Genomic DNA, 13,459 nt, shown 5'->3' with positions numbered 1-13,459 from the left:
TTTACTTGTGGGCTGGTGACAGGAACACAGAACGGAGCAGGAGCTCTGAACTGTTCTTACCTGATCTGTGGCGGAGGGGCGGACGGAGGAGGAAGGAAGCTCAGAAAAGGAGAGGGAGCGAGAGAACGGAGCTCAAGGGAGGGGAAAAGAAAGCAGGCAGGGCATCCCTAGGGAGGGACTAGGGAGGGGACCAGCGGGGGAAACTGAAAAAGAGGGAACGAGGGAGGGAAGAAGAGGAGTAAGGAGGGAGAGGTCCTCCGGGAAAAGCAAAGTGGCTCCGGGGAGAAGAGGGGCTGCAGACATCCGATGCCAAGCATTCCCGAGGGGAGCTGAGCGGGTACGGCCAAGCAGAGCAGCTTTTGTGGTCTCCTCCTGACTCTCAAGATGATGAAAAGACAGTTCAATCGAATGCGCCAGCAGCTGTCCCATCCCAACGCCACCATTAGGTAAGGACATCTCCACTGCCAGTACCGGAGGGAGCGGATGCGGGTCCTGGAGGGCTTGTGCTGGGGCTGGTGGCCTGGAAAAGGGGAAAGCAGGGGAGAACCTTCAGGGTTTACAGCATCTTCAGCATAAGCTGAGTGGCTTTGGGAAGGCTGCATTGGTGCTGCTCAGCAGTAAATGATCCTCAAGCCCAGCTACCTCTCCCAGGGCCCACATTCACCAGGAAGCAGGACTTTCCCAAGCTTGGCTTCGCCAGGATGTGGGGCAGTGGGGCAATGGGGAGGGATCTTCCAGCCACATGCCCCTGGCTGTGCAATGACCAGGAGGGGGATCAGGCTGGGAGCTGCCCTCCCTGCTGAGTCTGGGGTGCCCCACAGGAACCAAATGCCCTGCACAGCTGTAGCCAGCCCAGCAGCGTCAGCAGCCCAGCATGCCCTTTGAGGAGAGAACCAGGGGTGCTCAGATGGACCCACAGAGGACTTACAGCTTCACACAGAACCCTCTGTCCCTGTTCTACCTCTGCCATTTCCTTCTTTTTCTCTTTGGCTTTCCAAAGCTCTCCCCTTGCAAAACCCAGAACTGAAATTACAGGGCTGGGCCCTCGCTGCCCAGCCCCCTCACTCCCTTTCCCACTGCCACCTCTGCAGGTTCCCAGCACTGGGTGGCTAAGTGGGACCAAGCGTGTCCCCTGAACCACTGGGGTCCTCCAGCCAGCCCAGCAAATCAACCACAAGGATGCAGCTCCTGTGTGCTGGCAGCCTCTTGCTCTTCTTGCATTCCCTGGAAGGGAGCATGATGCCCCTTCCCATCCCTCTTCCCTCAAGATTTCTCATCTCCATGACAGATGTGCCTCCTTTTTGCTTAATGTCAGGCAGGCAAGCCTCAAGCACCTTGTGAAGTCCAAGAGCAAGCTCTTCACCTGCTGTAGAGCCTCTCCTCTATGGCCATGACCTCACATGATCTTGCTTGCCTTCAACCAAACCAGCCATGTTTCCTGCAGCTCCCCATCCTTGTCCTACTTTGGCTTTGGCAGGCAGTGAAAAGAGAGAAATGTGAGCTGGGGAAAAATCAGCAGCAGATGGAAATCTAATGGGGTTCCTGGGACATAGCAATGATAGCAGGCTGTGAAGCAAGGCTTCCTCTATAGGAGGCATAAGCAAGGTTTTAGGGTCACGGTGGCTGGTGGGTTTTGAATTTGGTTTTGAACAGAAACACAAAAAGATGGATTTGTGTAGGCATTTCTGGAAGTATCAGGGAGGTTTTAGGGTCATGATGGCTGATGGGTTTTGAATTTGGTTTTGAGCAGAACCACAAAAAGCTGGGTTTGTGTAGGCATTTGTGGTGGGGCTGGTGTTGGTCTTGGACCCCAGTTGGACCACAAGGACACCCTTGCTCCCGTACCAGAGGCCCCACAGCTACTGAGTGCCCTGGCCTGCAAAGACACGTGCCAGACTGCAGCATCACTGCCCTGGATTCAGCTTCAGGGGAGAGATGGGCCAGTCAGGGGCAGCAAACTTCCTGCTCCTGTTGTGGCCCTGCTGAGCACTCTAACTCCAACAACACAGGTCACATCTGGACTTTTTGAGTGAGGTGCACTGAACTGGAAACCCTGTCTGATGGGGTGTCCAGCAGCCAGCAAAATTGGCTCCCTTGCCCTGCTCCTGCTGTTCTTGGCCTCCCAGGCCCGTTCTACCCGCAGCCCTGTATCTGATGGTCCAGGCTGTGTCTCCTGCTCCCAGGAGCCCAAAGAGAGGCGGGTAGGATGCAGAAGGACCTGCCTTCCCAAAGAAGCTGGGTGGAGGCCATCCCCATTCGCTTATGGTTCCTTCTCCTTCCTCTGCAGAGCCCAAGAAGCAACTGAGCTCCTGTCAGAAGATTTGCTGCAGGTGAGGTGTGGGCTGGGCCGGCAGGCCTGTGGCTGCTTGTGCCTGGGCGTGGGAGCCTGCCCCGCTCCTGCCTGCCATTCGCCCTGCCAGCACGTCCCAGTCAGGGGCTGGGATCTGCCCGCCTGCCAGAGGCTGATTTCAGGACCATGGTGTCAAGGGACTGGCAGACTCCTGCTACCAGGAAGGGATTTCCCAACTGCTCACAGAGGGATGAATCCTCACCAGGAGTTGTGCTCCTTTTTCACTGGACCAGGTGCTCCAGCTGTGGCAGGAGGCTGGGCAGGTGTCGTGCTTTGACACTGGCCAAATGCCATGCACCCACGAAAGTTGCTCACTCATCCTCCCCTGCCACAGCTGGGCAGAGGAGAGAAAAATTTAATGAAGGCTTTGTGAGTTAAGGACCAGGAGAAAACACTCCAAGGGCAAAACAGGCTCGACTTAGAGGTACAAAGTGAATTTATTGCTAACAAAATCAGAGGAGGATAATGAGAAGTAAAATAAACTCTTAGAAACCTTTTCTTCCCTCAGCCCTTCCCTCCTTCCCACTGACAGTGCAGGGGACAGGGCGTGGGGGGTTTTGCCAATTCATCACCCGAGATTGTCTTCCCCTACTGTGGGAGAGGAGTCCTTCTGCTGCTCTGCTGCACCATGGGGTCCCTCCCACGGGAGGCCTGAGTTCTCTGTGAACTTCTGCAGCCTGGCTCCAAATCTCCTGAGCAGCAGTGTTCCCAAAACTGCTGCAGCATGGGTCACTCTTCCACGGTGTGCAGTCATCCAAGGACAGCTGCTCCAGCCTGGAAGCAGGGGCCCTCTCTCAGCGGGTCTCCCACTGGATCACAGCCTCCTCCCACTCCAGTGTCAGCACCTCCCCCAGGGGCTGTGGCTGGATCTCTGTCCCCTGTGGATCCCCATGGGTGCAGGGGCACAGCTGCTGCACCGTGGTCTCACCATGGTGTGCAGAGGAATCTCAGCTCCAGTGCCTGGAGCACCTCCTCCCCTCCTTCTCCACTGACCCTGGTGTCTCCATGTTGTTTCCCTCACATGTTCTCACCTCCTTCTCTTCTCTGGCTAGGAAAAAAATGTGTCCCCACTTTGTTTTTATTTTCTTCTTAAATATGTTTTCACAGAGGCATCACCACTATCTCCAATTGGCCCAGGCTTGGCCAGCAGCATGTCCATCCTCAGAGCCACCTGGGATTGGCTCTGCTGGACATGGTGGAAGCTTCTGGCAGCTTCTCACAGAAGCCACCTCTGTGCCCCCCGCTACCAAAAACCAGCCCGTGCAAAACCAACCCAGGCGGCCATCCTCTCCCAGAGCTGGGTAGTGGGGAGATGGCCTCGAGGTGCCCATGGCTGACAAAATGGCTTCCCCAGTCCCATTTTTCTGCCCACAGATTGAGCAGAGGATTGAGCCGGCCAAGCGAGCAGCTCACAGTGTGTCCAAGAGGCTCCAAGCCTGCCTGCAGGGACAGTGTGGCTCCGAGATGGACAAGCGAGTGGTGAGAAAAATCTTCCCACCACAGCCTGTGCTCACCCCAGCTTGTCCCTTGCCAAAAACAGGGATGCCAGCCCCCTGCTTTGCTAGCTTTGCTGAAGGGTGGCCCAAAGCTGTGCCAGGCCCAGATCCCTTTGTCAGCAGTGGCCTTCAGCATGTGCCTGGGATGAGCAGAGCAGGGCAACCCTCCCAACCATCACTAATTTGGGACACTCCTGAGAGACAATGGCTTTGCATTGAATAACCCTCCAAAGCCCTTGCTGTCTATGCTCCTTCCCAAACCCCCATGAACTCTGAACCCCATGAACCATGAACCCATGGTGCCCTGTGGTGAGGAGCACCACAGTGTGGCCAGGCACAATGGTGTCACCACTTTTCTCCCAAATCCTTGGCTCTGTGCAGAAGAAGCTGCCCTTGATGGCTCTGTCCATGGCGATGGCTGAGAGCTTCAAGGAACTGGACACAGAGTCCAGTCTTGGGTAAGTACTGGTGGGAGAAAGTGCCAGGGTGACCCTAAAAGGTGCCAGATCCTGGTAGTGACACTGTCTTGGCTCAGGGGCTCAAACCATGGCTCAAACCATGTCCCCAGAGCAAACACTGGTGTTGCACTGGGAGAAGGGACAGCCAGCACCTTCAGCCTCCAATTGCAGAGCAGGGCCAGGGGCTGGCTCAGGGTCCCACGTGGGTACAGGTACAGTGGGGTTGCTGGGTCAGAGATGGGCATGGCTCCAGCCCCTCTCAGTCTTTCATCTCTGTCCCACACAGGAAAGCCCTGGAGATGGGCTGCTGTATTCAGAGCTCACTGGCCAAAATCGTGGCTGAGTTTGAGATTGCCCTGGAGCACGACGTCCTGCAGCCTCTCAACAAGCTCAGTGAGGTAGTCCTGGCTGCTGCACTGGCTCCTCTCTCCAGTCTCACCACTCCTTCCTGTGTCCCCACGCCTCCTGCACTCACTCCTGCCCTCTCTCCCCCAGGAGGAGCTCCCCACCATCCTGAAGCGCAAGAAGATGCTCCAGAAGTTGATTTCTGACTGGAACACAATCAAGAGCCGGTATGGGGCACCCTGCAGCCCTGGGGCCCAGGGCATACAGAGCACAGCCCCCACACAGGCTGGGGGAGGGAGGAGGATAATTGCCCTGGACAGACAATTTCCAATAGCCCTTCAGGAGCACCCAGCTAGCTCCTCTCTGTGGGTGCATCCTGCTCTGGGCTCAGATGCTGATTCCACAGCACCAGAGAGAAGGGCAGCTCTGCTGGTAAAGGCAGCAAAGTGTCCTAGTGCTGCTTGGTACACTGAGATCACCTCATTCCAACTCTTGCCAGGGGTAGCCCTTGCCATGCCAGATTTCTCTGAAAGTCTGCACACCTGTTCTACCCAATATTCCTGGCACTGAGACCATAAATGTGCCTCTTCTTTCCCACCCCAAAGGCTGAACCAAGCTGCCAAGAGTTCCAGTAACAGCACTGGGGCTGGCGCTGGCCCAGGGGCATCTTCTGCTGCCAACAAACTGGAGCTCTTGAAGGAAGAAGAGGAGGAGGTGAAGAGGAAGGTGGAGCAGTGCAAGGTGAGATGGTCACTTGCTCTCCCTATGGATCAGCTCCAGGGCTGCAGACCTGCTCCCCTCCAGCAGTCTTGTCCAAGGTGACCCCACGCTGAGATGGACTGCAGCCAGCGTGTCCTGCCCTCTGAAAGCAATGGGCCCCTCAAGCAGAAACAGGGAGATGGCCCAAGCCCAGGGAAGAAAAGGAGTAAAGGAATTCAAAGTGCAAGCTGCTGGACAGAGGAGGGTCCAGGGGCCAAATGAGGGAGCATATGGGGTCCCCTCAGGCTGGAAAACAGCTGAGCTAGGATCTGTCATGGGTGGCAGGGAAGTTTCCCATCAGCTTCCTCCACTTCTGCCCTGTGTCTCTGAAAAGCTCAGCACCTCATCTGGCAGAGCTCCTGAGCTCAGTGGAGCTGAAGGTGCAGACACCTCTTGTTCCTGAGCCACTTGTGCCAGGACTTTGATCATGGGGCAGGTTGCTGCCACTACCCAAACACAACTAATGGAAGCAAGGAGAAAGCCCCACTGCACCCAGAGACCCTGTCTAGACCACTCACAGACCAGGTGAAAGGGCTTCATGAAGTTGTCTCCTCCTCCTTGGGTGCCAGGGTGGGGATGGAAGATTGCTCTTCGTTGTGTCTCCCTTCCCAGGATGAGTACATGGCTGACCTCTACCACTTCTCCACCAAAGAGGATATCTACGCCAGCTACTTCATCAAAGTAAGTCCTCTGTCTCACCTTTCCCCACTGTGTGAACATCAACTGCAACATGTCTGAGCCCAGCCTTGCCCTCCTCCACACCAAGTGCCCCCAAGCAGGGCAGGGGACAGATCCAAGCATCAGCAGATGCCTACAGCTGGCCTTGCTCCAGCCACTGCGGGTTAATGCCACCACTAGCACCAAGAGCAAACAAGTCCTGATGATATCCCTCTCCAATTTGCCCTCTACCCCTCACTACAGACACAATCCCATGGACCCCAGGTGGGCTCCCCTTGCAGCTCCCTCTTTGTCCTGTCTTCATGTGGGTGCAATGTCCTGGGGATGGGCACCTCTCCAAGAGGGGCTGGTGCCAACTGAATACTATTTGCCTGTCCCCCTCCTGGCAGCTATTGGAAATCCAAGCCCAGTACCACCGGCAGTCACTGGAATCTCTGGACTCAGCTCTAGCAGAGCTGAGGGAATGCCACAGACAGACAGGTACTCACTGGCTCTCCATGCAGCCTGGCAAGGGCTGCAGCTGGGCCTGGGGGATACAAGTGTGGCCAGCAAAGCTGGAAAAGGCTCATTTTCCCTCCCTACACCTGCTGCTGCCTACCGTGTTGGGCTGGTAGGTTGGGGGCCACAGCTTGACATGGGCTGGGGATGCTGCCTGAGCTGCCTCTGTAGCCAGCCAAGTTTGGCTTGGAGCAGGATGTTGCCATGGCCAAATGCTGGGTGGTGCCAGAGTCCGCCATCCCTCTTGACATTTTCCTTCCTCTTCCAGAACCTTCCTTCACAACAGACACCCCAGTGGCAGGGTACTACGGTGTGTCCCTAGAGACACACCTCAAGAGCTTGGGCCGGGAAATTGCGCTTCCCATCGAAGCCTGTGTCATGATGCTGTTGGCTTCCGGCATGAAGGAGGAGGTAGGGAGTGCTCCAGACCCCCTCAGCACCTTTCTTCCCCTAGATGCACTCCTCCCAAACCCAGAATGCATCCCGTCCCTCTTCATCCCATCCCCAGGGACTGTTCAGGCTGGCAGCGGGCGCCTCAGTGCTGAGGAAGCTGAAGAGCAGCTTGGCCAGCGGCTCCAATGCCCTGGAGGAGTTTTACTCAGACCCCCACGCTGTGGCTGGTGAGTGCCAGCAAGGCAGGGTGGGGGGACATGATTGGGCAGTGCCTGTCATCCCTCAGCTGCCATCAGCTCCACCTCTCTCCCAGGTGCACTGAAATCCTACCTGCGGGAGCTGCCCCAGCCTTTGATGACCTTTGAACTCTATGATGAATGGGTCAAAGCGGCCAGGTGGGTCCAGGCACTGGGGTGGAAATCCCTGGCACGTCTCAAAAAGCCCCCAGTCAACCCCTTCCATCCTTCCAGGCACTTGGAGCAGGGCTGCTGTGTCCCACTTGGGGAGATTCAGACACAGAGCCTCTGTCCTGCCTTCACTGCCCAGCAAAGCAGCACATCTCCACCCCCAGGGCTATGGCCTGCACGGGGCAGCCAACACTGCCCTTCCTCCTTGTCCACTGTGTCCCCTTCTGCCACAGGGAACAGGCCGAGCTCTGCTGCTCCTTCTCTCTTACAGCTTAAAGGACATGGACAGCCGCCTGCAGAGCCTGCGAGACACCTGCAGCCGCCTGCCCCAGGACAGCTACAACAACCTCAGGTGCTTTGCTGGAACAGGGCTTCTTCAGCCCCAGGCAATCACCAGGGGTAGCCATTCCCTCCTCAAATCCCGACTTACTAAACCCCTGCCCTCCTTTCACCCCACAGGTATCTGATCAAGTTTTTGGCCAAGCTGGCTGAACACCAGGAGGTGAATAAAATGACCCCCAGCAACATTGCCATTGTGCTGGGCCCAAACCTGCTGTGGTCGCAGCAGAGCACAGGGTAAGGTCTGGTTTGAAGGGGTGGGAGGCAACTCCCTAGCCCCAGCTGGGGTGCCCTGAAGGCAAATGCCATGGCAAAGGCTGATCCAGCAGCCTTCAGGCTGGTCTAAAGCACTTACACCTCTTCCATCCTCAAGTCCTGTCCCTTGTTCCCATGCTCCCCAGGTTGCATGTCCCTTCACCAAGCACATGTCCTCTTAGCCACTCTGCAAAATAGCAGAGGAGGGGGCTGAGACCCAAAGCACTCATGACATGGGTGGCTTTCAACACCACTGGTCTCCAACACCAAACCAGGGTTCCCAGGACAGGGAAAAAGCCCATCACCCATGTTGTCATGGCCCTTGGCTGGGCTGCCTTCCCGGCAGACCCTGACCCCTGTGGAATGAACACAAAAACCCACTTGGGGTTAATACCCCCAAACCCTTTTTTGATGCCTCCCCCACCCCTGTCTCTCAGAGACCCCATGCAACTGGACTTGGCCTCGGTCTCCTCCATCCAGGCTGTGGTGGAAGCCCTCATCCAGAACGTGGACACTCTCTTCCCTGGAGGTAGGGCCAAGGCATCACTTGGTGGGGCACAGCACAGAGTGACAGGGAGTGGAAGGGAAGGGAACATTTCTCCATCTCCAGGAGGAGAGAAGTGGGAGGCTGCTCTGGCTCCCTGCTGTGGGGTCATTGCTCTGGATGGCAAGCGCTTCCTCACAGGATCTCCTCCTTTCTCTTCACCCAGAGGTAGACTTCAATGTCTCAGGCATGTTCATGCCGCCCACAAACACGGGACTTTCCAAGCCTGCCCCAGAGGAAGAGCCAACCCCTGCGACCCCTCCAGCCAGCACTCCCACCCTTTTGGATGGAGAGGCGTAAGTCTGATGGGAGTGAGAGGCTCTGGCTGTGCCAGCTCTCCCCATGTCCTCCCTCCATCCCACCCCACACCAGGGCCATACCCTCACAGGTGGCTGCAAGGTGCCTCACAGCCAGGAGCTCCATGCCCAACCAAAGCCTGACTTGCCTTGTTCTCTGCACAGCACCGCCAGGGACCCCGAGGCCAGGTCCCAGCCAGCATCCCCAGGACTGCCCAGGCCATCTCCTGAAGCTGCAGGGCCACCAGCTCCAGCGATGACTGACAACAGCATCCGCAAAGGTTGGGGTGCCCCAGATGCTTGGGAAATTACACCCCTCAGTGCCACCTCCTGTGGTTAAGTCATCATCCTGCTGTTCCCCACACAAGTGGGCACTGGGGATGTCCTTCCTGCCAAATGAGGGGAAAGGCCTCTGGCCAGGGCAGCATGGCCAGGGCAGCATGGCCAGGATCCAGCCAAGATGGGACCGTGGGATGGACGAACTATGTCCTTCAGTGTTGGGTTGAACGCCTCCGCTAAAGAGGTGTCAAACCTCATGGCCCTTTGTGAGGGGAAGAGGGAAAAGCCCCCAGAAAAGCTGGTGTGTGTTCGTGTCTTCAGGACAGGAGCTGGGCAAGGGGCAATTTGTCTGACCCCCTGCCCGGCCCATGGCACTGCAGCCGCTCTGCCCTCTGCAGAGAGCCCAGCCCAGCTCCGCTTTCTTTCCAGGCAAACGCCCAGCGCCGGCCCGACCCGCAGTGCCACCGCCGCCTGTGGCACAGCCCCGGAGCACAGCTCCTGCCCAGGCTGCCAGCCCCAAAGCCCTGCCTCGACGGACAGCGCCCGGCCGAGCCCCCTCCGTGCCGCCGCCGCTCCCTCCGCAGCCGGCACCGCGCCTCAGGCGGGAGGCCCCGCCGTCCCCCAGGCCTGCCGCCGGCGAGGCTGGCACGGCGGCGGCTGCCGCGGACTGTGTGGCACCCGCAGAGGAGGTGCCCCCGGCCACATCGGCCCCAGAAGGACAGCCCTCAGAGAACTGAACAGGGGGAGAGGCGTGGAGGAATCACAGCCTGGGGAGACGGGACCTGGCCCCTCTCTGGGACCCTGCAGACGCCGTGGAAGTGCCAGGGTGGCCTGAGGGATAGCGCCTCTCCGTCCTCCGCCTTGTTCCCGTGGCTCACACCACCTGGCATGCTTTGCCTGCCTTCTCTCGCTCTCCTGTCTCGGTCTCCACCTCCCCACACTACCACATCCCTGCCAGATCCCTGCCCGGATCCCTGCCCGGATCCCCCACTGCAGGCCCGGTCACTGCTTGCAGCTTTCGGGCCAGCACGGGCAGCTTGGCCCCGTAGGGCCATTCGCTCAGCCATGACCCCAGCCCCATTTTGCCTTAAAATGCATTGCCTCAGGATCATCTGTGAGATGGGTTATATATAAATACAGATATGTAGATATATATATATATATATATATATAGATATAGATGCATATATTTGGAGTGCATGTTCAATTAGGCTGAGGGAGCTGCAGTTGTTTGGCCTGTAGAAAAGGAGGCTCGGGAGCGCCGTGATCGCTCTCTCCAACCCCCGGAAAGGCGGCTGTAGCCACCTGGGGATCGGCCTCTTGTCCCAGGCAACGAGAGGACGTAGTCACAGCCTGCACAGGGGGGTTCAGGCTGGACATCAGCAGGAATTTTTTCACAGAAAGGGATTAGCCACGGGAACGGGCTGCCCAGGGAGGCGGTGGGGTCACTGTGCTGGGGTGTTTAAGGGAAGGCTGGGAGCGGCACTCAGCGCCATGGGCTGGCGGACACGGGGCAGTTCGGCCTCAGGTGGCACTCCATGATGTTGAAGGCTTTTCCAGCCCAAGCGCTTCTGTTGATATCTTGCCGATATTTGAGAAGCTGTTGTCAAAGCCGCAGGCCGGTGTGAGCAGGGCACTCTGAGGCGCCGGAGGGTGCAGCGCGGGGCCCGCAGCGGGGAGGGAAGGAGGGAGAGAGGGAGGCAGGGAGGGAGGGAGGGAGGGAGGGAGGGAGGCAGTGAGGGAGGGAGGGAGGCAGTGAGGGAGGGAGGGAGGCAGTGAGGGAGGGAGGCGGAGCGGGGCCGGCGCCCAGGGCCGGGCAAGGCGGGCCGGGCCGCAATGGCGCCCGCGCTGCCACAGCCCCGCCGGCCGGCAGGGGGCGCTCCGCGGCTGCGCGGGCACGGCGGGGGGCGCGGGCCGGGCACGGCGGCTCCAGCCAATGGGCGGCGGCCCGGGCCTGTGCCCGCCCCCTCCCGCCGCCGTCGCTTTGGGAGCCTGGGAGCGTCAGGGCCTCCCATTGGTGGCGGTGGGGGCGTGGGGGGCGGTGATTGGCTGCGCGGCGGGGCGGGGCGCGGCGGGGGGCGGTGATTGGCTGCGCGGCGCGGCGGGGCGGGGCGGCCGGCGGGCTGCGGCGGCGGCGGCGGCGGCAGCATGGCGAGCTGCCGGCGGCTGAGCGGCGCGGGGCTGCGGGAGGTGCTGGGCCCGGCGCAGGGGCTGCTCTTCGACTGCGACGGCGTCCTGTGGGCGGGCGAGCGCGCCGTGCCCGGCGCCCCCGAGCTGCTGGAGCGGCTGCGGCGCAGCGGCAAGGCCGCCCTCTTCGTCAGCAATAACAGCCGCCGCTCGGTGGCCGAGCTGGAGCGGCGTTTCAGCCGCCTCGGCTTCCGCGGCGTGCGCGCCGAGCACGTCTTCAGCTCGGCGCTCTGCTCCGCGCTCTTCCTCCGCCAGCGCCTCCTCGGCGGCGGCGGCGGGAACGGCAGCGGCGCCGGCCGCGTCTTCGTGCTGGGCGGCGAGGGGCTGCGCGGCGAGGTGCGCGACGCCGGGCTGCGGCTGGCGGGCGAGGGCGAGCCGGCGCCCGGCGAGCCCGTGCGCGCCGTCCTGGTGGGCTACGACGACCAGTTCACCTTCGCCAAGCTGGCGCAGGCCTGCGGCTACCTGCGCGACCCGCAGTGCCTGCTGGTGGCCACCGACCCCGACCCCTGGCACCCGCTCAGCGACGGCCAGCGCACCCCCGGTGAGCCCGCGCCCCGTCCCGCGCCGCCCCGGGGGGAAGGGGCTGGTGGCACGGGTGGGCATCGCTGGCCCAGGCGGTTCCCTGAGCGGCAGGACGAGCGGGCATCCCTGGCAGCTCCCGGAGCGGGGCTGCCGGCGTCCCGCGTGTGCCGCCGCTAGCTCTGTTCCTCCCCTTCCCTCCCTGCAGGGACTGGCAGCCTCACGGCCGCGGTGGAAACGGCTTCGGGCCGCAAGGCGCTGGTGGTGGGCAAGCCCAACACGTACATGTTTGAGTGCATCGTGGAGCGCTTCGGGGTCGACCCGTCCCGCACGCTCATGGTGGGAGACCGGCTGGAGACAGACATCCTCTTCGGCAAGAACTGCGGCCTTGCCACCATCCTCACCCTGACAGGCGTGTCCCGCCTGGAAGAGGCGCAGGCCTACATGGCCAGCGACAGCGCCGCCGCCAAGGATCTGGTGCCCAATTACTACGTGGACAGTATTGCAGACTTGATACCAGGCCTGGATGAGTAACAGCTTGTACATGTGAGGGCAGAGGGGTCAGGTTCCCCATCCCAGACCTCCATCTGTTCCCATTTCTCTCTCACTGCCCTATTCCCTCAATTCCTGGTTTCTTCACGTGCCAACATCCTTCTTTGGGGCAAAATGGGAAGGGGACAGGTTTCAAGTTTTCTCCTTTCTGTTGAGAGCTATCCATGATGGACAGAGTCCTTGTCTCCCTCACTGCCAGCATCTTTGGGAGAGAGCTGGAGGCCGTGAGGCTGCCAGGGGGGTCAAATCAGTGTCTGTGTGGCCTCTCCAGGGGCGCAGGACTGGCTGCTTTAGTGTTATTTTTCCCTTGGATAACCAGTGGCGGCCTTTTACTGCTGTCCTTTGACTTGTAACTCTTTACTTCTGAGCAGCATCCCTGCAGACCTTGTGGTAGCCCCCTCCTTGCCAGGGGATTGGCTGGCATTGTCACCCACCTGGTGTCTATCAGTGCCAGGACACGTGGAAGGAGTGTGCCAGACCTCTGGAATCATGAATGAGAGCATCTCTGCCTCCCACAAGTGAAAGAGAGCATTGTCTCATCTCTTCTCTCCCCTGTTCCTTAGAGATGTTTCCCCCAGTACCCCCCTGCCCCAGTTAATAACTGTGCCAGTGTCCATCTGAGGGACAGAAGAGGCCAGTTTGAGGGTTTTTCCTGTGCCAAACAGACAAGCTGTGACTGCACAGTGGGTCTGCAGTTGTACCTTGCTTTCAAGCACCCTTTCTGCAGGGGCTTTTGAAGGACAGAGGGCTCCTAGACCATGACAACACAGCACTGGTATGTTGAACTGCATGACTCTCCCTGGTTGCCCCTTCTCAGTTGGATTTTGTCATAGTACAGTGAGAGAAAAGTGCTGATGGGGGTCTGTGCTCCAGCTGCCAGTGTGCAGGTGAGGTGGTGATGGTGTTGTCACTGCTGTGAATGTGTCACAGTCCTCAGAATCATTCCTTGCTGCTTTGTCTTTCTATGTTTTTTTTTTATTATTATTTTCTTGATCTAATTTATCGAACTTATTTATTGTTCAAATATTGTATTATTTGTATAAATTATGCTGACTGGTTGCACCAAGGGGACAGAAGGGAGTGCCTTTGGGCATCCCTTACTGT

At 59.2% G+C, this 13,459-nt stretch overlaps 2 protein-coding genes across 2 annotated transcripts; both read left to right on the top strand.

Moving 5' to 3' along the window:
• Positions 1 to 152: 152 nt before the first annotated feature.
• On the top strand, positions 153 to 10,215 carry SH3BP1 (SH3 domain binding protein 1). Its single transcript, XM_064420292.1, has 18 exons — positions 153 to 446; positions 2,288 to 2,330; positions 3,725 to 3,829; positions 4,228 to 4,304; positions 4,591 to 4,702; positions 4,800 to 4,876; positions 5,255 to 5,390; positions 6,021 to 6,089; positions 6,476 to 6,566; positions 6,853 to 6,995; positions 7,093 to 7,204; positions 7,291 to 7,372; positions 7,656 to 7,736; positions 7,844 to 7,960; positions 8,416 to 8,507; positions 8,689 to 8,818; positions 8,984 to 9,099; positions 9,527 to 10,215. Exons 1-18 carry the CDS (start codon positions 385 to 387, stop codon positions 9,832 to 9,834), a joined length of 1,953 nt encoding a protein of 650 aa, XP_064276362.1. The 5' UTR covers positions 153 to 384; the 3' UTR covers positions 9,835 to 10,215.
• Positions 10,216 to 11,195: 980 nt separating this feature from the next.
• PDXP (pyridoxal phosphatase) lies at positions 11,196 to 12,473 on the top strand. The gene is made up of 2 exons (XM_064420290.1): positions 11,196 to 11,825; positions 12,012 to 12,473. Exons 1-2 carry the CDS (start codon positions 11,246 to 11,248, stop codon positions 12,335 to 12,337), a joined length of 906 nt encoding a protein of 301 aa, XP_064276360.1. The 5' UTR covers positions 11,196 to 11,245; the 3' UTR covers positions 12,338 to 12,473.
• The last annotated feature ends 986 nt before the right edge of the window (positions 12,474 to 13,459 follow it).

Source organism: Passer domesticus, chromosome 5, assembly GCF_036417665.1.
Source record: "Passer domesticus isolate bPasDom1 chromosome 5, bPasDom1.hap1, whole genome shotgun sequence".
In the NCBI taxonomy this organism is placed as follows: domain Eukaryota; kingdom Metazoa; phylum Chordata; class Aves; order Passeriformes; family Passeridae; genus Passer; species Passer domesticus.
The sequence above is the reverse complement of the archived record's forward strand: the minus strand, read 5'-3'. Positions and strand labels throughout refer to the sequence as shown.

What these genes read in the sequence shown, in the direction of transcription:
- SH3BP1 (XM_064420292.1), top strand. Translation starts at nt 385, where the DNA reads ATGATGAAAAGACAGTTCAATCGAATGCGCCAGCAGCTGTCCCATCCC. An exon ending in CTTCCGGCATGAAGGAGGAG is followed by an intron (nt 6,996 to 7,092) that starts GTAGGGAGTGCT and finishes TCCCATCCCCAG; the next exon opens with GGACTGTTCAGGCTGGCAGC. An exon ending in TGACAACAGCATCCGCAAAG is followed by an intron (nt 9,100 to 9,526) that starts GTTGGGGTGCCC and finishes CTTTCTTTCCAG; the next exon opens with GCAAACGCCCAGCGCCGGCC.
- PDXP (XM_064420290.1), top strand. Translation starts at nt 11,246, where the DNA reads ATGGCGAGCTGCCGGCGGCTGAGCGGCGCGGGGCTGCGGGAGGTGCTG. An exon ending in CGACGGCCAGCGCACCCCCG is followed by an intron (nt 11,826 to 12,011) that starts GTGAGCCCGCGC and finishes CCCTCCCTGCAG; the next exon opens with GGACTGGCAGCCTCACGGCC.